A 25,162-nucleotide genomic window follows, 5' to 3' on the forward strand; every position below is an offset into this window, starting at 1 on the left:
GGCATTTTGACAGGGGGCTGCGGTAACCGGGGGGGCTTTGGGTAGGGGTAAGGGAAGGGAGGGGGTCAGGGTAAGGACGGGGTAGTGCAGGGGAAGGGGTCTGGGGTCTGCACCCCCCCCCAGCCCAGTGTCTGCTCTGGGTGCCCGGGCACGGGGGACAGGGGGGGACATGGGGGGGAAAATGGGGGGGACATGGGGGGGACATGGGGGTCACAGGGGCTCCTGTGGGTCACGGACCTGCACCCATGGGTGGGTTGTGAAGGTTGTGGGGTGCAGGTGGATCTCCAGCACTGGGGGGCTGCAGCCGGGGGGGCAGCTTGGCCACCGAGGGCGAAGGAGGAGGCGGCAGGCGGGAGGCAGGACGTCACTTTTATTAACCATTAGAAACCATTAGAAACCATTAGAAACCATCAGAAACCACGCCGAGTTTCACATACAGGACATGATTTGGTTCTCTTGCTCCAACCTCACGGGGCTGGGGGCGAGCGGGGCTGGGGGCGAGCACCCCGGGACCGGGCTCCCCTCCTGAGCCCCCCTTGGGTTGGTTTTGGGGCAGCAGCAGCGGTTTGGGGCAGGTTTGTGGCAGCTTTCCTTGGGTTTAGCTTGCCAAAATTGCTCCGCGTTACAGCCTCTGCCTGCCCTGCTGCCCTCAAAATTGGAACAGGGGCGCAGGAGACCCCCAGGGCATCCTCGGAGCACCCCAGATTTTGGGGAACTTTGGGAAGCGAACCCAAGCCTGGCGCTCTCCAAAGTGAGCCCAAACGTCCCCGACCGCATCAGTGCCAGGGGGGCCACTTCTGAACCAAAACCACCCCGAATTTCCTCCCGGTTCACCCAGGAGGGGAGGAACCAGGGCGAAACCCTCGGGAAATTTTGGTGGCACAGCTCGCCCGGGGAGAGCCAAAGCCGGGGGGGCTGCCAGCAGGTCCTGCCTGCGGGACCCAGCACCAGCCCCCCCCGCTCGGCCCCGCTCGCTCCGAAACCCCCAGAGAACGGCGATATAAATATAAATTAAGTGATTTGGGGAGGGGGAAGGTCCTCGTCCTGCCGAAATCCAAAACCTCGGTCGGGCACCAGCGCCACGGCGGCGTTGGGAGCGCGGTGATGGTGCAGGAGGGGGGACGGCGAACTGGGGGCCACATTTGGGGACGGGGGCATCTGCCTGCAGCCCCCCAGGGCTGGGAGCTGTGGTCTGAGCTGAGCAGGAGCAGGGAGCATCCTCCATGCCCCCGGCGCTGCCCCTGCCCCCTGCCAGCCCTCCTCCTGCCTCAGTTTCCCCACCTGCGCCCTGGGCAGCGCGCTCCCGTAAAGTGCTCCAGGCGTGATGAGGGACAGCTGCTGTGCCACAGAAACACTTGGTTTAAAGGAAAAACAGTCCCTGCTACGGTCCCACCTTGCTGGGAGTGCTTCTGGTGTTATTTTGGGCTTCTTTCTCCCTCTCTTCCCCAAATATTTTCAGTTCAGTTGGGAAAAGCAAAATGTGGGGCTCCTAAAGCTGGCGTTCGCTCCGTGCTTGCACGGCTGGCTCTGCTCCCAGCTCCTGCTTCTCCTCTTTTTGTTTCCTGGACAGAAATTTGCAGAGGCAGGTTCCTACCAGGGAATAATGCCACTGCGGGGCACCCTGATGGGAATAATGCCACCGCGGGGCACCCTGCCAGGGGGATGCCTCCTCAGGGTGTCCTGCCAGGGGGATTCCCCCCGATTATCCTGCCCCCGGGAGGTGCCAGCCCAGGGTCCTGCCCGCACGGTGCTGCCCAGGAGCAGCCCCAGCACCGCCCACAGGATGAGCCCTGAGACCCCCACCACTGCTGGGGGTGAGCCCTGGGAGCAGGATTTGGCACCGGGACCCTCCGGCACCATGGAACGTGGTGACCCCCCAGCACTTTTGGGGACAACCCGCGGGGAGCAGGGCTCTGCGTTTTCACCCGTGCCACTCCATGGGATGTGAGCGAACAGCAGGAGACGTCCACGGGGCATCAGCACCCCCTGCCCACCCCCGGGGGCTGCTCCTGGCCCACAGCATCGTCCTGCGAACCCAGGGGGTACCTGGAAGGGGAGGTGGCCCTGGTGGACCCAGCGGTGTGGGGAGGGGACGCGGCAGCACCGGGACACCCGGGAACCCGGGCAGTGGTGACCAGGCTCGGAATCAGCCCTAGGGAGAGGAGGTGGGCGGTGTGGTCCTCGGTGGGATCTTAGATCCTGGGGAGGGGGCCGGGCGTGCACGCACAGCACCCGGCCCTTTGGTGAAGTCCTTCAGCCCCCACTCACGACACGAGCCCCGCGTGGGGCGCGTGGGGATGGAGATGGGGGGGGGTAGGGGGGGGCAGGATGGCCTTTTGACACTCGTTTTCGTTTAAGGGCTCGGCTTCTTGCTGGGTAGAGAATTGTCTTTCCTTTCCAGCCGCGTGTAAGGCTCAAAAGCGGAGCTGCCCAGTCCGTAAGCGCTCGGCAGGTCGTGCAGGCTGCCCAGCAGCGGCGCCCCGAAGCACAGCGGGGCCGCGGGCAGCCTGGCCGAGGAAGAGGAGGAAGAGGAGGATGAGGAGGAGGAGGAGGAGGCGGCGAGGGCAGGGATCTGCAGGCTGAAGGCTCCGGTGCCGGGGGGGCTGCTGCGGCCACCCAGCCCCGGTGAGGTGGTTCCCGGGGTGGCCACGCCGGACCCGCTGCCCGCAGGACTCCCCACGGGGTGGGAGGTGGGGGACAGGAGGCTGGGGGGGGCCGGGACGGAGAGGAGCCGGCCTTGCTCCAGCAGCCGGAGGATGTTGCAGGTGGCGAAGGACTCGGAGGTGGAGGTGGAGCGTTTCTCAGAGTCCCTGCTCTGGTCCTTCTTCTGCTTGGTGCGCCGGTTCTGGAACCAGACCTTGACCTTGGGGACGGGGCAGGGAGGAGGGGGGGGGACACAGAAAGGCACGGACAGAAAGACAGCACGGGGAGGGCAGGGACAGAGAGACAAGAACCAGGAGAAGAGTGAGAGATGCGAGAGAGACAGACGTGCCAAAACAAACGCCCCGGCCCCCTGCCCCGTTCAGAGGGGCTGCGGGGAGCCCGGCCCGCTGCCAGTTCCAGAGAAACGGCAAATTTCTGGAACAGCAAAATTCTGAGACAGCAAATTTCTGGAACAGCAAATTTCGGAGACAGCAAAGCTCTGGAACAGCAAATTTCTGGAAGAGCAAAGCTCTGGGGCTGCAAGGGGGAAGCAGGGTCAGGGTCTGCGTCCCATGGTGCCGCCCATGCCCATGGGTGCTCTCCTGGCGCAGCCGAGCTACGGGCGCTGGGCACCCCCTGCGGTGCCCCTAAAGCCCTAAAACCCCGGCTCTGCCGCCCTGCCCAAGCAGTGGGGGTGTCCCCAGCCGTGCTACGGTGCCGGGGTCACCTCTGGGGCCAGCAAGGCTCTGGTGGCCCCGAACATCTGAAGGCAGAGCCACTTCCAGGCGTGAAGCCGCGGGGAGCGGGGTGGGGATCCCCTCCCCAGGCTGCCTCGAGCATCCCTGCTCCTGCCTCTCCGTCCGTCCTCCAGCCTGGAGGAGCCCCAAAAGTGGAGCTTGAGCACCCGGGTGGGACGGGGCCCCCAGCACCCCGTGTCCCTCGTCCCACGGCCACCCTACACCCTGGGGCGGGCTCAGGGCTGCCCCGGCACCCCCTAAGCTGGTGGCATCGCCACGCTTCTGTCCCTCCCTGGCAGAGCAGAGGGGTAGGAGAGGCAGAAAGAGACAGAGAGGGGACGGAGGGACAGACGGACAGGCAGAGGCAGGAGAGGGAAGGAGACGGGTGGGAAGAGATTCGTGTTAGTGCCTGGCACCCTTTGGGGCCGCTGCAGCGTCGCCCCAGGAGGGCCACCGAGGGGCACAGCCCCCGCGCGTCCCCCGGCACAATGGGATCACAGTGCAGAGCTAATGGACCGTGGGCTGCAGGAGGTCGCAGCCCCCCGGCCCCTTTCCGGGGGGAATAACAACGGCCACGGGGCTGGGGCTGCTCGGGGAGGAGCAGGGGCACCAGGGCCAGCAGCCCACACCCATCCCCAAATTCCCAAGGGGGTCCCGGCACCACCGCTCGCCTCCATCCCGAGGGGCCCTGGGTGCCACCGGGGGGACCCAAAACTGACGTCCCCTTCTCGCTGCCCCCATCCCGCCCTCCACATCGGGGAGTGGGGCAGGGCGCACACCCCGTCCCGGGGCACAGCACCACACCATGGGTTCGGCAGCCGTGTTTGGGGATTTCGGAGCAGGCACCTGCCTGGAGGCACAGCCCCGTCACCACGCGCAGAGATGGACAAGGGGAGGCACCAGCATGTCCTGCACGCGGGACAAGCAAGCCCCAGGGGACGAGGCAGGGGCAGCAGGGGCTGGAGAGGTGGGCAGGGTCCCCTCAGGGGTATTTTTCCTAAGATGTGAACCAGGAGGCACCAAGAGGGGTCTCCAGGTTGGCACCTGCGCCCCTGCCCTCTGCGCCCAGCGCCCCAGCCTTGCGTTGGGCTCCTCATCCTCGTGCCCCTGCCCGGCTGGGGCTTCTCCCGTCTGCACGGGCGTCGTGGTGAGCAGGATCACATTTGCCCCCTTGGCTGAAGTTCATATCCAGCTTGTCGCTAATTAGTGGATCCGTGTCCTTTTCAGCCTCCATTACGATCAAGGGCTGCGTCCCTCTCGCCGGAGACGTAAATAAGCTCAGCCAGACCCGGTCCTCGGCGAGTCCGTGAGTAATTCCCCTCCGGCCCTTCATCTTCCAGCAGGATCCGTCCCCACCTCCCCTCTCGTACGCTTCTCACCGCAGCCAGAGCTTTGCCAAGGTCCTCTCCGGAGGCAGCAGCTTCAATTTGTCCTGGCACAAACCCACCTCCTGCCCCCCGCGTGCCGGCACGGAGCAGGCAGGCGGCACAGAGAGGGGGCACGGCTCACGAGAAGCCTGGCGAGAGCTCTCGGCGTGGTGTGAGGCCAGGCACAAGCTGAGATTTACAAATCTGAGAGCATCTGGAGGGCTCCTGGTGCTGGGGACAGGTAATTTCCACGCCACTCGGCCAGCCCCAAGGGTGCCCGGCGGAGACGCGGGCACGCACTCCCCACCCCTGCGAGCTCCCCGTGGGGCTGCGGGGCTTGGGGGCTGATTTAATCCAATTTAATTGCTTTATTTTATTTTATTAATCATTTTAATATATTATTTTGATATATTAATTTAATTTTTTTGGTTTGTTTTATTTTTTTTTCACTTTAAATGCGCACCCCCCAGCGCCTGCCCTGCGCCAGAGCGAGCTGCAGGGCGGGCAGGGGCACAGCCACGAGCCCCCAGCTGCCGGGCACCTCCCTGCACGAGGCTTCCCTCCCGCTGGGAAGGGTTCATCCCACAGGAGCTCAGTGCCAGGGGCTCCACAGGACCCCCCCAACAGCCCCCACGCTGTCTCGTGGTTTCTCTATGGGTCCCTTCACGCTGCATCCCGTGCCAGGGTGCCCCCCCCAAGCATCCTGCAGTGCACAGGGGGTGCAGGGAGAGGAACAAAAAATACCCCAGGTCAAACGAGGCTGTCCCCTTGTCCCCCTGTCCCCCTCCAGCATCAACAGCCCCCCCGTGCCCCCCACACATCACAGCAGCGACGTCCCCAATCGTCCCCCCCCCGGCTCCCCACTTGGCAGCCGAGCCGCGTGCTCGGTGCCACCTGCTCCCCTGCGCTGGGAAAACGACTCCAAAAAAATGTCACCGAGCACCGGAGCTGCCCAGGGCCCTGCTGTGGGGATGCTCCGAGGAGTCGTTCTGTCCGTCTGTCCGCCTGCCAAGCAGTGGGACGGACACACGGACAGCCCCTCCCGTGCTGGGGCTGCCCGGCAAGGCGCGAGTGCCCGCATCTGGGTGGGATTTTACCCGAGCAGCTCGTGCCAGCAGCACCGAGCGCTCCACAGCATCCCCCAAAACCAAACCGTCACCGCCCCCGCATCTCCACACCGCCCGTGGAAAAGCCGCCCGAGGGGGGGCTGCCAGGATTTGGGGTGTGCAAAACCACCCGTGCACACGCACGTGCTCTGATCCACGCGCTGCTGCCCACCCGTGTGCGCTGGCACGGGCAGCACCACGTGCGCACGCTCGTGCCCTCGGCAGCATCCTGCTCGCAGCCTGATGTGGGGCCACGGCTCCCCCGAGGGGAGAAGCAAGGGCTGGGGGCATGGCCAGGAGCCCCCACGAGCCCCCCGCAGGGGGCAGTTGGTCCCCAAAGCCTTTGCCCCCCTGGTCATCTCCTTCCGTGGCTGAGCCAGGGCTGAAGTGCTGGGAGCGGCCGCCGGGACCCCGCTCGGATCCCTGCCCTCTGCCCGACACCTCTGGGCTACAAAAGAAACGATTTCCAAATGATTAACCCCGATTACAGCCCCCAGCCGGCAAGGCCAAGCTCCCCCCGTGCCACGCTGGGGTGGAAAGGTGGAGGGAGCCCGTGGCCGGGGTGGGGAGGGAGCCCAAATTGTGGGGAGGGAACCCAAATCGTGGGGAGGGAACCCAAATTGTGGGGAGGGAACCCAAATCGTGGAGAGGGAGCCCAAATTGTGGGGAGGGAACCCAAATCGTGGGGAGGGAACCCAAATCGTGGGGAGGGAACCCAAATTGTGGGGAGGGAACCCAAATTGTGGAGAGGGAGCCCACATTGCAGGGCATGAGCCCACATCGCCCCGGGGCATTTGGAGCATCCCGGAGCCCCACGAAGCATTTTGGCTGCAGCCCCCCTGCTCCGCTCGCCCATCGCTGCCCCAGGCTCTGCGAAATGTCCCACAACATTTCCCTCCCCACGCCAGCCCCCACCTAGCCGGATACGGCCCCTGGGCACTGCCTCCCCTCTGCACACTTATTTTTCCTGTCTCGGGGCACCCAAAAAACGCGTGGCACCGGCTGGGGGCTGAGCAGCAGCACGAGGCTTCCCTGCACCCTCACGGTTTGCTGGAGGAGCCGAGCAGAGCCTGAAACCCCCCCACTGCCCACCCAGGTCCCATCCCTCAGCCCTGCTCACTAAGCTGTGCCGGCGCACACACACACACGCTCTCCCTCACCATCTCCCCCCCGGCCACCTTGCCCTTCCCCAAACTCCCCGGCGGGATCGCACCGAGCCTCCAAAACCCATCGGCACCTCCGCGCCCCACGGGCTGGAGCTCCCCAGCCCCTGGTGCTGACACCCTTGGGCCTCGCCACGTGGGGAGCACGGGGCCGGGCGCATGCAGGGCGGGGGGCTCGCCTGGTTTTTGTGTTTTTTGGTGGTTTTTTTTTTAATGCAGTTTGTTATTTAACAGCCCTGCCCCGGCGGTGACCCCGGCGCTGTGCCGCTCTCCGCGCCGTGCGCCTCCGTCGCACCGATCGAGGCCGGTTCCCCACCGGCGTTGGCCGCCCGGGATCAGCCCCTCGCCGTGGTGCAGGGAAGGTGGGAGGCAGCCTGCCCTTCCTCCTCCTCTTCCTCCTCCTCCTCCTCCTCCTCCTCCTCCTCCTCCTCGCACCGCAGCCGCGTTGCGTAAGCCGGCGGGCTGCCTGCCCAAGAGGTTTTGTAACCGCGCGGTGGCCGCGCAGACGCCGCCTTCTCGCCAGCCCCGGCGGTGATGGGAGCCGGCGCTGAGCACCCAGCCCCAGCCCCAAAAGTGCCAGCACCCACACCGAGCCCCCCAAAATACCCAGGATGGACGTGCTCCGGGCCATAGTTGTGCCTACAGCGCCCTGCTCCACCCAGCCCCAACGCCTCTCCTAGGGGACACCCAGCCAGCGAGTGCCAAAACCAGGTGGGGACAACCCCAGGTCTCCTCCGAGGCTCCGGCAAGGCTGTAGGACGTTTTCCCCATCTATAAAATTCTCAGGGATCCAAAAGGTGCTGCCGGGGAGGAGACAGACCCGGCAGTGGGCAGGGAGCTGTGTGGTGGGAGCTCCAGGCAGCACCGGGGTTTGGGGTTCAGGGTTGGGGTTCCCTGCGCCAGTGGCACCAGAAAATGGGGTGGCATCAGAGCCGGCCCCAAAACTCCCACCTTTATTTACATTGACCATTTCGCTCAGCTCCAGCTGAGTTTTGGGGGGCTGTCGGAGCACCCAGGCTTTTTGGATTACCTCCTAAAGCATCTCAAGAGCGGCTGTCTCGCAAAAAACTCCAAAAAAGGTGAATTTTGGGTGGTGGATGGGTGGCAGGATGGGAGAGCCACAACTTTCCCGTGGCTCTCCACGCCAGAAGCCCACAGACGTTTGTCTCATTGTTTTCTCCTGCCGGGGCTGAGAGTTGTTAATGGCTGGAGGTGCGATTAATTTTTAACCGCCTCGTCTTAATTGTCGTGCTATAAATAGACCTGCCAGCCCCTGCCCTGGCTCGACCACTTTTTCAAGGCTGTTTTGCTCGGAGTCAGGGGGAAAAATCCTGGAAGCCTGGTGCAGGGGGTACCCCCACCACGGAGGGTGCCTGGGGGTCCGAGGATGACCCTGTCCCGAGCCAGGGACCCTTGGTGGCCGTGTGCCACCTCCACCCCGGCTCCCACGAGGATGTGGAGAGCTGGCAAAAGCCTCGTGTCACTTGAACCTGAGCCTGGCATTGAACTCCTGACCCAGAAAGCAAAGCCTCCTGGCCCAGGCAAATCCCCCCCCGGGCAGCCCACCCCTCCTCGCCTCCCGCCTGGGGATTTGTAGGAATTATCCTCCCCGCGACATCCCCCCGGGGTCGTTCTGCCTCGGTGCTTGGCGTTTTCCATCCCGTAATGGCACCAAGAAGGGGCACCTTGCCCCAACGCCTTGGGGTCGGGGTGCGCTGCCTGGAGAGGGCAGAGGGGCTGCTGGGGGGTCTGGGGGGACCCCCACACACCACCCCGGGATGAGACAGGACAAGGGAGCCCAGCGGGATGTCCCCGTGCCACGATGGGACGTGGGAGCCCCCCGGGATGTCCCCGTGGGGATGAGGGCACCCACCCAGGACGTCCTTTACGAGCTAATTGAAGCGCTCTCCGGGCTAATTAAACTCGTTTAGCACCAAACTGCCATTTCCACGGATTAATTAGGAAGAAAGGACGCAAACGGCACCGGGCTGAGGCCAGAGCAGCGTCCCACAGGCAGAGCAGGCGCTGGGTCTCCTGGCTGGAGGTGCCCCCCCCCGCCACTCGCCCCGTGCCCAGCAGTCCCCCCCCCAGTCCCCTGGGGAAGGCACAGCCCAGCAGATGGACACGGGGACACCCTGGGTGAAATTCGAGGTGAAATTCAAGGAGGGAGTGCAAAGGATCCGCCCCACGGTCCCAGTCGCCAGCACAATGCCAAATTTTGACCAAGAAATAGCCACAGGATGCTGGGAGCTGCGCAAAGCATCGGGTGGAGCAGTTACACCACGGCCTGCCCCGGGTCCTGGGAGCTGCTCTCCAGGAGTGAAACCACCCAAAAATGAGAAATGCTGTAATTATTGCAGAAATCGGATTTTTTTTCCCTATCTGAGGCAATAGGCACAGGGGAGCCCCGTGGGACGGGAGTGGCTGGTGCTGAGCCCCCAGCTCTGGGCCACATCTCGGGGGGCAGCGTGGGGGGTGCAGCACAGACACGGCCCCCAGCCCGGGGGGCATCGCCCAAATCCTGCCAAAAAAACTCCCCGATGCAGACAGCAACGCCTGGGTGTGCAGAGCCCGGGGCCCCCACCTCACCAAGGAGAGGGGGCCGGGGAGGGGCGGCGGGGGGCACGGAGCTGCCACTGGGAACTGGCCGCAGGGGAGGAAACACCGTGAAAAGCAGAGGAAGGGATTTAAGAAGACAGAGACGAAGGAGAGCGATGGGGAAAAGAGGATGCAGGAAGGAGGAGAGAAGAGGAGAAGAGACAGCCGTGGCCTACAGGGTGCGAATTTTCTCACCGAGCGGCAAACGCAGCACCCAGGCACCACCCAGACGGACACTCGGCCCCCCGACACGACGGCTGCGCCTCCCCTCCTGCCATCCTGCCAGCCCCGTGCGGTGCCAGCAGCACCCACCCGGCCCCGTGCTCGTCCCCGGCACGGTTAGGGCAGCGCCGTGCTGCCGGCACCCACCGCGTCCCCAGGGCTGGCACCGCGGGGAGCAGACCCCGAGCGCAGGAGCCGGGGCGCTTCGCTCCTCACCGTGCCACCAGCACCTCCCGGGATGCGTCCTGCAGTCAAAACCTGCCACCAGCAGAGCCAGGGGGGGTTGGGGTTGAGTGGGGGGCTCTGCTCCTCCTGCTCCCCTCGCAGGGGGATGGATGGATGCCGTGGGGGTGTCCCCGCAGCCAGACCCCCAGCACGGCACGCGCCAGGAGCCAGGAGCCAGGGTCAGGCTGCTGGCAGCCAAGGGAAGTTTTGTTCTGGGAGAATTTGGGGAAAATTGGGATTATTTCCAATCTGATTGTGGGATCGTAGCTGTCTCCAGACGTGCCTTACTGGCCAGAGGGAGCAGCGGAGTTATTTCGGTAGTTCCCAACCGTGCTGTTTGGCACGGGGGTCTCCATTCATTTTATTATTTTATTATTATTATTTATTATTTATTATTTATTATTATTATTATTTTTGCATTAATTTTCAAACCCAAATCACTGCAACCCTAACTCCTGCTTAGCAGACATCACCACGACCCCCTGAGCACGGCACAAACTCCTCCACCTCCGCTCACCCGGACCGCGCAGCCCAGCCCCGCTCTCCCTGCACCCCACAGACCTCGGCAGGGCTGTGCTGGGGCAGGACGCGTGCCCAAACTGGGTTTCTGGTGTGGGTTCCCCACCGCAGATCACACCCAGGCAGCCTGCACCCAGCCTGCTCCCGGTGGCACCGTGCGCTCCTGCCCGGCCACGCTGCGCCGAGGGCGCTGCCGTGAGCGTTTTGGGGCAGCACCGAGAGTTTTGGGGCTGCACCACGGCACCGGGGATGCTCCCTGTAAACCCCACATGGGTGTTCAACCCCCCCTGAATGGCAAACCGACCGCTCCTTTTGCTCAAAAAGAAATAGGGTGAGGGTGCCCCACACACAGCACCGTGCACACTTCTCCAAGCTCCAGACCGAAACACGAGCGAGCGCCCGGCCACCCCGGCACACACCGAGCCCCACTTTGGGGACTGGAGCCATGGGCTGGGGTCAGCACCGGGACACCTCTCCCCTGCGCCCACCTTCCCCCTCCCCACATCCTGGAGGAGCCGGGGATGTCAGCGGGGCAGAGAAAGCCGACGGCCCCTTACCTGGGTCTCGGAGAGGTTGAGCTGCCGCGCTAGCTCGGTCCGCTCACGGCCCACCACGTACTGGCAGCGCTGGAACTCCAGCTCCAGGCGGTAGAGCTGCTCCGCCGTGAAGGACGTCCGCGTGCGCTTGGGCCGGTCCAGGTCCAGGCCCTTGGGGAGGACGATCTCCCGAATCGTCCCTTTGGCATCTAGGGGGAACGGGGAGAGGGGACGTCAGGGGGGAGCCTCCACAAGGGGATAAAGCTTGGCTGGGGGGAAAGGGGTCGGGGGGAGCTGGTCCAAAGCATCGCCACGGGGGGAGGAAAATATTCCATAAATGAGGCTGCACAATGAGGGCCGGGGGGAGGTTTTGTTCCCGGGCTTGACGCAGGAGTAACTCCGAGAAATCGCCCGAGCTGCGGCTAGGAGAGGTGACACCGCACAGTTCAATTGTCCCCTCCGGCCCCAAGTGCTACGGATTTATAAATCTCCGGGGAGTGTTAACAGTTCTTTGTAAAAACAGGGATTTTTTATTTTTTTTTTTTCAAAATGAAAAATAGAAACCAAAAAAAAAAAAAACTCCTTAAGGAAAACGAAGCATTTGGTCACAGCTAAAATAGCTTCTGGAAGCCAGAAGCAGAAGAGAGTTGTATAGCAAGAAAGAGTTCAAATTAAACAGAATTTTAATTAAAAATAATTGTATTTTTTTTTCTTTATGTCCTTCCTTTAGAATACTGGAAAAAAATAAATCCCTGTTGAAATTCCCTTTTTACAAATAAATCCCTGTTTGAAATTCCCGCTTCTGGGGCCGTTTTCTCCCACTTCTGGATGTGCTGCATGCCTCGGGATGCTCCTGAACCCCGGAGGATGGGGTGGGGGTGCTGGTGGGACAGGGATGGGACCAACAGGACCAGCACGGGACCCAGACTGGGACCAGAACGGCACGGCACCACCGAGCGGTGCCAGCCCCGGCGCGCCCAGCCCCAGCGGGTGAGCAGCGCCTGCACCTTCTGGGTGCTTCACTTTGGGGCAAAACCCCCGAAACCGGTCCCACTGGAGCAGCTGGGGGGCTCGGGGCTGTGTTGGAACACTAGAGGCTAAAGGAGGCTTTTGTTAGGAAGAAAACTCTTGCACGTGGAGAGCAACGAGACCCGCGGCGGCTTTGCAGCCAGGGGGGGGTTCGCAGCTGCTGCGGAGGCTGCAGATTTCACCAGGCTGGGACTGCCGCTGCCCAAAGCCTTCCTCGGGGAAACACGCGGGGATTTGGCTCCCACGTTACCCACATCAACCCCTTCCACGCCGCAGGATGCTGCCTGCAGCCCGTCCCAAGGAGCCCCAGAAATACTTTGCACTGATGGGGTGCTCGCCCTGCTAGCTACCGAGGGGTCCGGGTGCTGGATGCGGCACCAAGCATTAAAAATTGCGCCTTGCAAGCTCCCTGCGGGGCTCCCCCAGCTCTCCCAGAGCACAAACCCCTCGTGCTTGCCATTCTTTGCGCTTCCTTTCCTTAAACACCACGGGCCCAGCGCTCATCACCAGCAGCACTGGTGGAGCCACGTTGAAGCCAAGCCCGGGCGCAAAGCCCCCGGTTCTGCCGAGCGCCTTTCCTGCAACGTGCAGGGAAAAAACCACTCACAGAAAGCACGGCGAGGCTGCTGCAGGCGGCCCCTGGCTTCCCAACCCCTCGCTTCAGGGCTCCCCGGCCCCGCGGGACCCAAGGGCTCCAGCAGCCCCGGCTGGAGGTAAGTTGCTTTCTCTTTCCAGCTGACTCAGGCGTGAAAGGATTAAAAAGCTGCTGGGGCAGGAAGGGGGAAACAGCGAGGAGCAGACAGGGAGGGGGCGACGGAGCTGGCATGGGGACGGCAGGAGCGGGGAGCAAGCACAGGCTTGGAAGAGGCACCCGAGTCCTGGAGCCGTTTTCCCACCGTGGTGCACGGCCAGAGCCCGATCCGGGCTGGAGCACGGCGCTGGGACCGCAGAACGCATGGGGAGGGCTGGGGGGGAGACGGTCTGGGGGAGGCAAGGAGCGTGTGCCGGCCTCCTGCCAGGCAGGGAAGGTGCCCTCTGCCCCAGGGTATCTCCAGCAGGATCAGGATGCCAGGGTGGGAAATGTTTGGCAAGGGGCAGAGCGTTGGCTCGGATGGTGCCCAGACCACGTCCGCGCTCCGCAGCCGCGCCGAGGTCCCCCCCCTCGGCACAACAAGAGCCGGGGCTGTAAGCACGGAGCAGCCAGCAGGGACCTGCAGGCTGCCCAGCCACAGCTGCAGCAACGTGCCCCTCTGCCCCCGCCGCTCCGCACGGCCCCGCTGGCATTATTAGCAGTATTATTAATTGTTATTTCCCCCGCCAGCTGGGCGCGGGGAGGGGGAGCGGGCTGGGTGCGATGCGTGCCGAGCCGCAGCACGCCGCGCCAGCTCGGCGGGGCCCCGTGCCCCGGCCCTGCAGCCCTCACAGCAGGGCCGTGAGGTGCCCATCCGCACAGGGCTGGGGGGCCCGCAGCCAGCCCCCGGTGCCAAGAAGGGCAGAAATCCCATAAGGGGATTACAGACCCCAAACAGCCCCCCAGGTCCTGCCATGGGGGCTTTGCAGCCTCCCCGGTGCGGTTGTAGTGAGTCGGTCTGCTCTTGGGGACCGGGAACGCTGATGGCTGCACATCCAAGACAAAATTTGGGACTAAAATCCCTGGAAAGAGGGCTGGAGCACCCCAGGCAGCCGCACCCCTGGGCGCAGTGGCTCCGGTACAGCCCAGGTCCCGGTGCACGGGCTCAGCCCCACGGAGCCTCCGGGGCTCCCGGTGTGCACAGCCCCCGGCCAGGGGGAACGTGACCCCCCCAGGTCAGGAACGGGGCCGGTGCTGGGAGCGGCACATGGGGAGATGCGGCCCCATTCGCACCCGGCCCCAAAACAGCAGAGCCTGGGGACACGGCTGGAGGATGGGGGCGAGGCGGGGGACAGCGGGCCTGGGTCCACCCCGCCACGATCCATCCCTGGCGTGGGGGAAATAAAACACCGGGAGGGAGCTGGAGCAGCGGGGAAAACAAAACCACTTGCTGGGAAATCAACGCCGAGCGGCTTCCCTGGCACTGCCCCGTGCTTGGCACCGAGCCCTTCACCGGCAGCGGGTCCCGGGCTGGCCCCGCTGCTGCAGGTGCCCCCGGGGCCGTTCCGCTGGGCAGGGGGCTCTCCGCCAAGCCCCCCGCTCGCTGCCCGCTGAACTCGGCGGGTTTGTGCCCTTCCTCCCCGCCACCATTTTGTCCGCGCCATGGCGGCTGCAGCAAGATGGTGCAAAACAGCCGCTGCCCGCCGGGACCCGGGGACGGGGAGAACCGGGGGCAACCCCCCCCCCGATCCCCGGGTCGCCCCCGGGTCGCTCCCAGCCTGACCCCGCCGGGACCGTGGCCAAGCCCGGGCAGAGCCGGGCCTGACCCCAGCCTGACCCCCACCAGCCTTGGCGACCAACCGGGGGTACCCCGGGGGGGGTCCCGCAGCCCCCAGCCCCGGGCTCCCACCCGCACCCACCCGGGGGACCGGAGCCTGCGGGGAGGGCGCGGGCTGCTCCGGGTGAGGTCTCCCGACAGGCTCCTATCGCGACATGCGGGAAGGGCCTCGCTGCGCGGCGAGCCCCGCGCGCGGCTCCGTGCAGCCCGGGCGCATCCCGAGGCGCATCCGCGGCGCACGGCTGCCGAGCGCCGCCGAGCATCCGCCGGGCCACGGCTGCCCGAGCTGCACCGAGCCGTACCGAGCCGTGCCGAGCCGTGCCGAGCCGTGCGGAGCCGGGCCCGCGGCTGGGAACCCGCGGACACCCGGGATAAACCCGGGAGAAAAACGCGGCTGTACCGGGATCGGGGCTCCGGCTGCCGCCGTGCCCCGAGCGCTGGGGACAGGACCGAGGAAGGGACCGGGGAAGGGACCGGGGAAGGGACCGGAGCAGAGCCCGTGCGGCCCCGGCCCTGCTCGCCCAGCGGCCTCCGAGCTCCGGGGTCTCGCTGCGCGCAGCCCGGGAGGACGCATCCCGGAGCCCGGGGCCGCCGAGCGCTGCCCGCCCCCAGCCCCAAACTTTCGGGGTTCGCCCCCAGCACGGCCGCTGGTGGCCACGGGAGCCGCGGGGCCGGCGGCGGGGAGGGATGCTCGGCTGCCCGCTGCTCGCCGCCTGCTGCCCGTTACCGGGACAGAGCCGAGCCGAGCCGAGCCGAGCCCCCCAGCCCCAGCCGGGAGAGTGATATTATAAAAAGGGGAAATAAATAAATAAAAAAAAAAGAAAGAAATAGCCCCTAACTCGCCGCCGCTCCGTGACGCTTTTCTCCTGCGCCACCGGTTTAAAAGCGAAGCTGCTCCGCTCGCCCTTCTCCCGCTGCGTGCGCGTCCCCCGAGCGCGGCACGGCCGGGCAGGGGTCGTGGACCCCCGCTGCACCCCCGGCCCGGCCGGGCAGAGCCGTGCTGCGCCCCCAGCCCCGCTCCGGGAGGGAGCGGGGAGAGCGGCCCCGTGCCCACCGCGCGGAGCCGAGCCGGGGGCAGCGGCGGCGGGGCCGGGAGGCCGGGGACCGGGGGCGGCCGGCGGCGGGGCCGCACCGGGAGCACCGGGAGCACCGGGAGCTGGACCGGGAGGGTGCGGGGAAGCGCTGCGGGGGGGGAACCGGGACTCGGGGCCGTACCTCGCACCAGGATGCGGCGGCAATAATCCGCCTCGCCGGGTCCCGACGGGCTCTCGGTGTCCGGGGCGCACTCCTTGGAGGAACCGGGGCTGACCGCCGACGTTCCCGGGATGTCCTTGAAGCCACCGCCGCCTCCTCGCAGCGCGTTTTCCAGCTCCTCCCGGCTCGGTGCCTTCTCCCGGGCCCGGCCGGGGGCTCCGGGCTCGGCCAGCAGCAGGGGGCTCCTGCCAGGCTCGGCCCCTCCATCGCTCATCCCTGCGGGCGCCGCGGCGGGATCAAACATCAGGAGGGAGAGAGAGAGAGAAGGAGAGAGGCAGAGAGGAGGCAAGACTAGGCGGGGGGAGGGCAGCCCCCCCCTCCCCAGACCCCTGCCCCTCCCCGCCCCTCCCGACCCCCCCGGGGCTCTGCGCCCTGGCAGAGCCGGGGGCTCTGCGCCCTGCGCGCCCCCATGGCCGCAGCCCCCCGGCCGCCGTCGCCCTCACGGAGCCGGCCCCGGGGCTGGCATTTAAAGCTCGCCCCCTCCCCGCTCCGGGGGGGGGTGCCCCCCACCCCCGGCAGGGCACCCCACGGGGAGGGGGGGTGCACCGGAGCCGGAGTTACAAACTTTGACAGCCCCCCCCCTCCCCAAACCCCGCCGCATCCCGGGTGTCCCCCCCCTCCCCGGTGCCCTCCCCAGCTCCACCTCCCGCGGCACCTCGCTCCGGGCAAACTTCAGGCGCTCCGGCTGCCCCCGGGGCCGCGCTGCCCGCCCATGGAGAGCCCGGCCCGGCCCCGCCGAGGACCGGCGGCGGCGGCGGCCAAGGAGCCGGGAGTGGGGGGGGGGGGCGCAGCGGCGGAGGCGGCGGCGGGGCCGCGATCCGCGTGCGGGGAAATCAATACCGGGAAAGGGGCGGCTGGGGGGGCACGGAGGGGAAGGGGAGGCGGCGGGGAGGGAGCTGCGGAGGAAGCGGGCGGGGGGGGGCGGCGGGAGGACGGGCGCTGCTGCTCCGGCCCGGCCCTCCCCCGCGCCGCCGCCGCTCTGCGCTGCGCATCCCCGGCCCCGCGGAGGCGGCGGCGGCGCGGGGGAGGCGAGGGGAGAGAAGCGGAGGTTTGAAGCCGGCTGCCCGGCACGCAGCGCGCAATTCCCTGCCCTCCCGGCCCGTGAGGGCGGTGGGCAAACAAAGAGCCCCCTCGGCTGCCCGGCCCCGGGAACGCGGGGGGAGAGGCGGCAGGGCCGGGTTCAGCCGCACACCCCCTCCCCCGAGCCGAGCTGCAGCGGCTGGGTGGAAGGAATAAAGCGAGAAGTGGGCCCCGGCCCGGTTCTGGCCCCCCCCCCCCCCCCGGCTGCACGATTTGGGGTCGGGGGGCTCGGGGCCGCTCCTCTCCTTCCCCCGGTGGCGGATCCGCCCGGCAGCCCCGGGCCGGTTGCCGGTAACGGAGGCTTCCCGGTGCCACCGGAGGCACCCCCGCCGCCTCCCCGACACCTCGCGTTGGTCCCCGCTGAAACCCCCAACCCCGGGACCCGGCTCCGAGGCGAGCGCTGCCCCGTGCCCACCCCGAGCGGCTCGCCCCGAGCCCGGCCGAGGCCTCCGGGCCGGGGGTCCCGAGCGGCTGCCCCCCACCCACGGCTCCGTTTGGAGCTCCCTACGGCGGGGCAAAACCCGTGGGAAAGGGGGGACCCGGCGCTGCTTCACCTCCTGCCGCTGCGCGCAGGACGGGCTGCGAGCGGGACCCCTCTTCGCCGCGCACTGAATCCCCTCAAATCGAAGCGGTTGTAATGACGGTGGATTAAAAAGAAAGAAATTAGCTGGTAATCCAATTGCCGGGAGCCCAGCATCCCCGAGAACTCAATCCCCGGCGAAGGACACCGCGAGGGCTCCGTGCCCCCCGACGCCGCAGCCCGGCACCGGGCGTCCCCCGGGGCTGCGGCAATCGTGGCCGCCGAGGGGGCCTGGGCACGGCCGGGGCGGGAGCTCCGGGATTCCCCGGGGACGGGGGAGTGCGAGGCCTCCAAATGTGCCGCCGGGCTGCAGTGGGCCCCGAGCCGCCGCTCGGTGTCTGCGGCAACCTGCCTCCAGCCCCCAAATAACGGGAACCGGAGGAGAAAGCGCAGAGCGAACAGAAACGGATGGAGGGAGAGGGAAAGGGAAGAAAATTTAAAAAATAAAGAAAAGAAAAAGAAATAAAATGAAAAGGGCAAAGCGTGGCGCGCCAAGGAGGCAGGCGCGCAGGGAGGGCCGCTGCGCCCCGCTCCGCACCTCGGCTCGGTGGGGCCGGGGGGGCCAAACGGGGCTTCGCGGCGGGACGGGACCGGCGGCCGGTGCTGCCCGCGGAGCTCAGCTCCCGGCTCCCGGTTGCCCGTTCCAGGTCCCGGTGCTGCGGCAAGGCCGGGCCGGGGCCGCGCTCCCCTGTCCCCGCCGCCGGGCCCGGCTGGCGAGGGGGCTCTCGTCGTGCCAGAGCCGAGCGGAAAAAACAAATAATATATAAAACTAACAAAAAAATATAAAACAAACAAATAAAAACCCAAACCAAGCAAAAACCCCACGACCAAACCCTAACGAAACCCAGGGACACAGCCGCCACCCCGGTCCCTCCGCCCTGCGCCCCGGCCGCTCCCGGTGGCGATGCGCGGGGTGGGCTCCGGGCCCGTTCCCCCCGGGGATCGCGGAGGGCAGAGCCGCCTGCACCGGGCGACCGATCCGCACCGAGCCCCGGCTCCGCACCGAGCCCCGGGGCCGAGCCAGAGGCAGCCCGGGGCCGCGCAGCCCCCACGGAAACCCCCCCCCGCGCAGCCCCGCCGCCCACCCTCGCTTTTGCTGCTATCGGGATCGCCGTTGCTATCGCTCGCGTGAACCGCCCGGCGTTTGCTCTGCCTCGGTCACGGTGCGCGGAGCAGCCGGGGAAGGGAAATCCCCTCCCGGAGCCCAGGCGGCTCCGCCGTTCCCGGGGCGCAGGAGGCGAGCGGATCCGCGGGTTGCGCAGGGCGCAGAGGAGCCGGGGCGAGCGCGGGGCTCCTCGGGCTCATCATCATAAATCATAACGGGTCCCATGATAATAAATAATGCGGAATATCGGTTTTAGACCGTGGCCCTTCCCGGTTTAAGTTTCACCGCCGGCGGTGCCGGGATTGGTAGCGCCGCGCCTGTTATTTTTTCGCGGCTCGCTCGGGAACCGGCACCGAGCCCCGGGCAGGGCCGTGCCGGGGGGCTCCAACCCCGCCGAGGGGCTCCCGAGCCCGGCTGCTCCGGGGCTCCCCCGAGCCGCCTCCCGCTCCCCGAGCTGCTCCGGGAAGGGGAGGAAAAATCCTTGGGTTTTCCGTTTTACAGCTCGGCGGAGGTGCCCGCAGCTCACCAGGCCCGGGGGGCTGCGGGAGCGGCGCGACCCCCGGCCCGCTGGAAATGAAGGTAACGAGGAGCCGGCGGTGGGCACGGCCGCTTCCTACGGGCACGGCTCGGCACGGCACGGCCTGGATCGGCACGGCACGGCTCGGCACGGCCGCGCTTCTCCGGGCCCACCGCCCCCGCGGGCGGCCTGAGAGTGTGGGAGCCCCGGGGACCCCCGGTTCCCCCGGTCCGGCTTTACCGGGGAGCAGCCGGGGCTGGCCGGGGAGCAGGGGGGAGCTTCGCGGTCCCCTCCCCATAAACAAAGGATCTTTCTAGGGAAGAAGCCCGGCACGATCCCCTCGGGCCGGGCCGCGGCTGGGGGCTCCGGGGCACCCCGAGCACAGCCCCGGGTCCCCAGCACCGCCGTGTCCCAGCCGGGGGTCGGGGGAACGAAATAACGGCCGGAGGCAGCCAGGGGACGGGGAGCGGGCGGGGGGCGGCGGGAGGGCACGGGGGAAAAGTGCACGGCCCCGGAATGAATGTGCATGGACATGGGGGAATTGTGCATGGACATGGAGGGGGGAACTGTGCATGGACACGGGGACCGGGCATGGCATTGAGTGAACTGTGCAAAAACAAGGAGATTGGACACGTGCAAGGGGAAAAGTGCACGGCCCCGGAATAAATGTGCACGGACATGGGGGAATTGTGCATGGACATGGGTGGGGAAACTGTGTATGGACACGGGGGGACTGTGCATGGCCACAGGGACCGTGCACGGACACGAGGGAAAGGTGCACAGACACAGGGATCGTGCACGGCCCCAGAATAAATGTGCGTGGACATAGGGGAATTGTGCAGTGCATGGGGAAATTGTATATGGACACGGGGAGCGGGCACGGATGTGAGGGAACTGTGCAAAAATAAGGAGATCGGACACGTGCAAGGGGGAAAGTGCACGGCCCCGGAATAAATGGGCTTGGACATGGGGGAATTGTGCATGGACATGGGTGGGGGAACTGTGTATGGACACGGGGGAAACTGTGCATGGCCACAGGGACTGTGCATGGACACGAGGGAAAGGTGCAGAGACACAGGGATCATGCACGGCCCCAGAATAAATGTGCGTGGACATAGGGGAACTGTGCAGTGCTTGGGGAAACTGTGCATGGACACGGGGACAGGACACGGACATGAGGGAATTGTACAAAAATTAGGAGATTGGACACGTGCAAGGGGAAAAGTGCACGGCCCCGGAATAAATGGGCTTGAACATGGGGGAATTGTGCATGGACACAAGGAAAACTGTGCATGGACACGGGGACCGTGCATGGACACGAGGGAAAGGTGCACAGACACAGGGATCGTGCACGGCCCCAGAATAAATGTGCGTGGACATAGGGGAATTGTGCAGTGCATGGGGAAACTGTGCATGGACACGGGGACAGGGCACGGGCGTGAGGGAATTGTGCAAAAATAAGGAGATTGGACACGTGCAAGGGGAAAAGTGCACGGCCCCGGAATAAATGGGCTTGGACATGGGGGAATTGTGCATGGACATGGGTGGGGGAACTGTGCATGGACACGGGGGGACTGTGCATGGCCACAGGGACCGTGCACGGACACGAGGGAAAGGTGCACAGACACAGGGATCGTGCACGGCCCCAGAATAAATGTGCGTGGACATAGGGGAACTGTGCAGTGCATGGGGAAATTGTGCATGGACACGGGGAGCGGGCACGGATGTGAGGGAACTGTGCAAAAATAAGGAGATCGGACACGTGCAAGGGGAAAAGTGCACGGCCCCGGAATAAATGGGCTTGGACATGGGGGAATTGTGCATGGACATGGGTGGGGGAACTGTGTATGGACACGGGGGGACTGTGCATGGCCACAGGGACCGTGCACGGACACGAGGGAAAGGTGCAAAGACACGGGGATCGTGCACGGCCCCAAAATGAATGTGCATGGACATGGGGGAACTGTGCAGTGCATGGGGAAATTGTGCATGGACACGGGGACCGGGCACAGACATGAGGGAACTGTGCAAAAATAAGGAGATCGGACACGTGCAAGGGGAAAAGTGCACGGCCCCGGAATAAATGTGCACGGACATGGGGGAATTGTGCATGGACATGGGTGGGGGAACTGTGCATGGACACGAGGACCGTGCATGGATGCGGGGGCCGTGCACGGACACGGGGAAACTGTGCATGAACACGGGGACCGTGCACAGACCCGAGGGAACCGTGCACAAAAACGGGAACCGTGCACGGATACGAGGGAAACGTGCACAAACACGGGAGAACTGTGCACGGGCACGGGGACCGAGCACGGACACGTGGGAACTGTGCACAAACACGGGGATCGGGCACGAGCACGGGGGAACTGTGCACGGCCACGGGGGAACTGTGCGTGAACACGGGGACCGTGCACGAACACGAGGAAAACGTGCACGGCCACGGGGGCCTTGCAAGGACACGAGGGAACTGTGCACGGCCACGCGGACCGTGCACGGACGTGGGGAAATGTGCACGAACACGAGGGAACCGAGCACGAATACGGGGCAACGCGCACGGCCACGGGACAAGTGTGCACGGCCACCGGGTAAACGTGCCCGGACAAAAAGCGTGCCCGGCCGCGGGGGGACACGGGGGAAATGTGGGGGACACGCGTGTGCATGGCTGTGCACGGCCACGGCGCCGGTGTGCCCGGTGTCCGGTGACTGTGCGAGCGGTGGATGGGCACGGGAAAGGTGCACGGGGACGGTGTGAGTGTGCACGGACACGGTGCCGGTGTGCACGGACACACCAAGGGTGCACGGACACGGGGTGAGTGTGCACGGACAGGCTGGGAGTGTGCACGACACGGGGCAACTGCACGGGGTAAACGGGCACGGGAGCAGGGCACGGGCACGGTGTCGGGGTGCACGGACAGTGTAAGTGTGCAAGGACGCGGTGTAAGTGTGCAAGGACACGGTGCCGGTGTGCACGGGCACACTCAGGGTGCACGGACACGGTGCCAGTGTGCAGGGACACGGTGTAGGTGTGCAAGGACACGGTGTAAGTGTGCAAGGACACGGTGCCGGTGTGCACGGGCACACTCAGGGTGCACGGACACGGGGTGAGTGTGCAAGGTGTGAGTGTGCCGGGCTTCACACGGGCTCGAGGTGACCGCACGGAGACGCCGTGAGCGTGCACGGGGCGTGTGGCTGGGCACGGCTGGGCACGGGGATCCGCGTGGACACGGCGCCACTCGGCACGGACACGGGGCGGCCACGCGTGGGTGGGTGCTGTGGGCTTTCTCCTTTTTCCCTCGTTCGTTGCTTTTGGTTTTGGTTCGTTTTGCTTTTTTTTGGGGGGGAATTGCGTTGTTTGGGTGCGTGTCTGCTGCCGGGGGCCACTTTTCGTTTGGTGCTCTCCTTGATTTTTGGGGTTGTTTTTTCAGAGCACACGACGAGCGCGCACACGCGGCGGGTGTGCAGCACCCAACGTGCCCGTGCCCGGGGGGGGTCAACGTGCCCGGACCGCGTGTGCCCGCAGCAGAAAGGTGCCGGTGCTCGGTGCCACGGTGGGGGCCCAGCGGGCAGGGTCCCACGGGGCGCTGCGTGCCCACGAGGCGGGGGGCGCTTCCCGTGCCACCCACCCGGTACCGGGCACTTTCTCCGCAGCCGGGCGGGGGTCGCAGCCCCAGGGCCACCCCCGGGGCCGGTGCCACTGCCCGGCACGGGAGAGTCCCGGGAGGCCTCGGCGGCTCCTCCCGCACGGGCGCCGGTTTCTGCCCCGGGGGCAGCGCCCAGGAGCGGGTGGGGGCGCAGGGACCCCCGGGCCACCCCCCGATGTAGCCCCCGTCCCGGGGCCCGCCGCGCCCCGCACCCCGGGACCCCGACGGAGCTTATTTCGTTTGCAGGACCCGGCCGGCCCCGGGTAACCGGGATGGCCCCGGGGCTGTCGGGGCGGGGGGAGCCCCTGTCCGGCCCGGGGCCGCTCCCCGCCGGGCCCCCCAGCTCCGCAGCCCCGCAGCCGGGATGCGCTGCCCCGGCCTCGGCGCAACGAAATCAGTGGGAATCAAACGAAATCACGGAACCCGCTGCCGCAGCCGCCCCCGGCCCAGCGGCCCCCGGCCCCGCACCGCCGACCCCCTTCCCTGGGGCTCCCCGTGCGCCCATCCCGGCCCCGGGCGGTTGCGGGGCTCCGCGCCCCAAACGAGTCCTCGGCTGTGGGGCTGCCCCGAGCCGGGCAGCGGTGGGGGCCGGGGAGCCCAGGTCCCCCCTGCACTCCTGGGACCCAATTTCGGGCGTCCTCGCCCCCCCGCACCCTGGTTCTGGGAACCCCGCGTTGTGACCCCTGCTTCTAGGGTCCCTGCTCCGTGGGTTCTTGGTCCAAAAACCTCACTGCTGGGATCGCTTCTTGGGGTCCAGGCAATCCCATTGCCCCCCCACATCCCCAGGCACTGGGGTGCGGTGTCCCCACAGAGACCTTTTCCCCCCCCCAGCCCGCTCCGTGGCACACCGGAGCTCCAGATCGCAAAAACAGTCCCTGGGAGGGGGTGGCAGAAATGCTGAGGGACGTGGGGCAGGGTGCACCCTGACAGAAAGGGTGCACAAACACCCACAGCAGGTCCCCACAGCCCCCCAGGTCCCCACGGGGCAGGGCGAGCCCCCAGACCATGGCTTGGGTCTATCCCGGTGCTGTCCTGGTGCTGTGCGGTGCTTGGTTCTGTCCCCAAACCCAACAACTCCCCACACACATAGGGTCTGTGTTAATTGTGCCTCAGTTTCCCCTCTCCAAAAGTGCACAGCCCCACAAATACCCACGGCAGGGGACACGGTGACAGCAGCTGTGAGGAGGCACCTGGGCACGGGGACCCCAACCCGCCACGGGGCAGCGTGCACAAACCTCAGGGCTCAGCTTGCCAAAGTGCCCTGCAGGTTTTTTTGCCCTGCATGAAGCCACCCTGCGTTTCACAGCCTGGCCTCTAGCTGCTTTGTCACCCTGCACATTCTGAGTGTCCCCAGGGCACACCGGTGCTGGGTTGGGGTGACCCGGGGGGGTCAGCATGCCGTGCTGCCAGCTGTGCGGCTCCACGCTCTCATCGTCTCCACCTTTCCCATTTTCCAGCCCCCCTGCTCTGCTCTTCCCCCCCCCATGGTGGGCTGCTTCCTCAGGGGGCCGAAACGGCTCCAAAGCACGGTGCCTTCTGCAGGCACCCATCACCGCCACGCAGAGGCAATTCCAGTTAATGAGCATCAAATTAATGGGGTGGGGGGGCCTTGTCACTCCTCATCCGTGGAGCCCGAGGGTGCTGCTGGGCACGTGGGTTTCAGCAGTGGCCTTAGTGATCCTGGGGTACCAGGAGGGCCCCAATAAATCCCAAAAAAAACCCTCTGTGAGCAGCCGGAGCACAGGGGCCAGCATGGGGGCTCTGTGCCGGGGATGCTCCTGCAGCACCCGTGGTGTCCCGTGGGTTTATGGAGCAGCATCAGGAGGTGCAGGGCTCGGTGCTGAGCTACTGCCCGGGAGCTCCAGGGATTTCACAGCTTGTGGGGCCAGGAACAGGGCTGGGTGTTGGTGGGGGTGGAGGGGAGCCACCCCCATGGGGCTTAACGAGATTCATCGATGACGATGGGGAGGAAGAAGCGGGACGGGCTCAGCAGATGTGACCGAGGGCGCAGAGAGGCGAAGGGGGACGTGACAGGCGCCGGTGCTGGGATGGAGGAGAGGTGACCCCAGCCAGGATCGGAGCTGGAGCAGAGCAGAGGCAGCAGGGGGGTGCTGCTGATGGTTTATTTTGGGCTGAGGGGTAAATTTTGGGGGTACAGAGCACAGGAGAGGCAGCACGGCGTCGCCCCACACCTCTCGCCCTCGTGGACACGCGGTAGAGCCCAAAACCGAGCTGCTGGTTTCTGCAGCTCCGAGCCCCCCCGCCGGGCAGCAGGGCAGAGGGCAGGGCGAGGGACACATCTGCACGGGGGCCGTCACGCCTCTGCTCCCACGGGGCTCATTTCCTGGCCTCTTTTACGCCTCTGAGCCCGGCAGGCCAGCGACGATAATTGCAGCAGTCATCAGCGTCACCGGTGCACCGAGGCACGG

General features: G+C 66.2%; 1 protein-coding gene across 3 annotated transcripts; it reads right to left on the bottom strand.

Annotated features, from left to right (window-relative positions):
• Positions 1–356: 356 nt before the first annotated feature.
• VAX2 (ventral anterior homeobox 2) lies at positions 357–16,614 on the bottom strand. Of its 3 annotated transcripts, XM_038172127.2 has the most exons (4): positions 16,463–16,614; positions 15,769–16,023; positions 11,138–11,325; positions 357–2,863 (listed from the first exon to the last, which is right to left on the bottom strand). In XM_038172127.2, the coding sequence occupies exons 2-4, from the start codon at positions 16,019–16,021 to the stop codon at positions 2,354–2,356; spliced, it is 951 nt and encodes a 316-aa protein (XP_038028055.1). In that variant the 5' UTR covers positions 16,022–16,023; positions 16,463–16,614; the 3' UTR covers positions 357–2,353. The 3 variants fall into 3 exon arrangements, with proteins under 3 accessions (XP_038028055.1, XP_038028052.2, XP_038028054.2); XM_038172124.2 differs by lacking the exon at positions 16,463–16,614 and having other exon boundaries at positions 15,769–16,258; XM_038172126.2 differs by lacking the exon at positions 16,463–16,614 and having other exon boundaries at positions 2,722–3,672; positions 15,769–16,257.
• Between the last annotated feature and the right edge of the window lie 8,548 nt (positions 16,615–25,162).

This window comes from Anas platyrhynchos, chromosome 4, assembly GCF_047663525.1.
Source record: "Anas platyrhynchos isolate ZD024472 breed Pekin duck chromosome 4, IASCAAS_PekinDuck_T2T, whole genome shotgun sequence".
Lineage (NCBI taxonomy): Eukaryota > Metazoa > Chordata > Aves > Anseriformes > Anatidae > Anas > Anas platyrhynchos.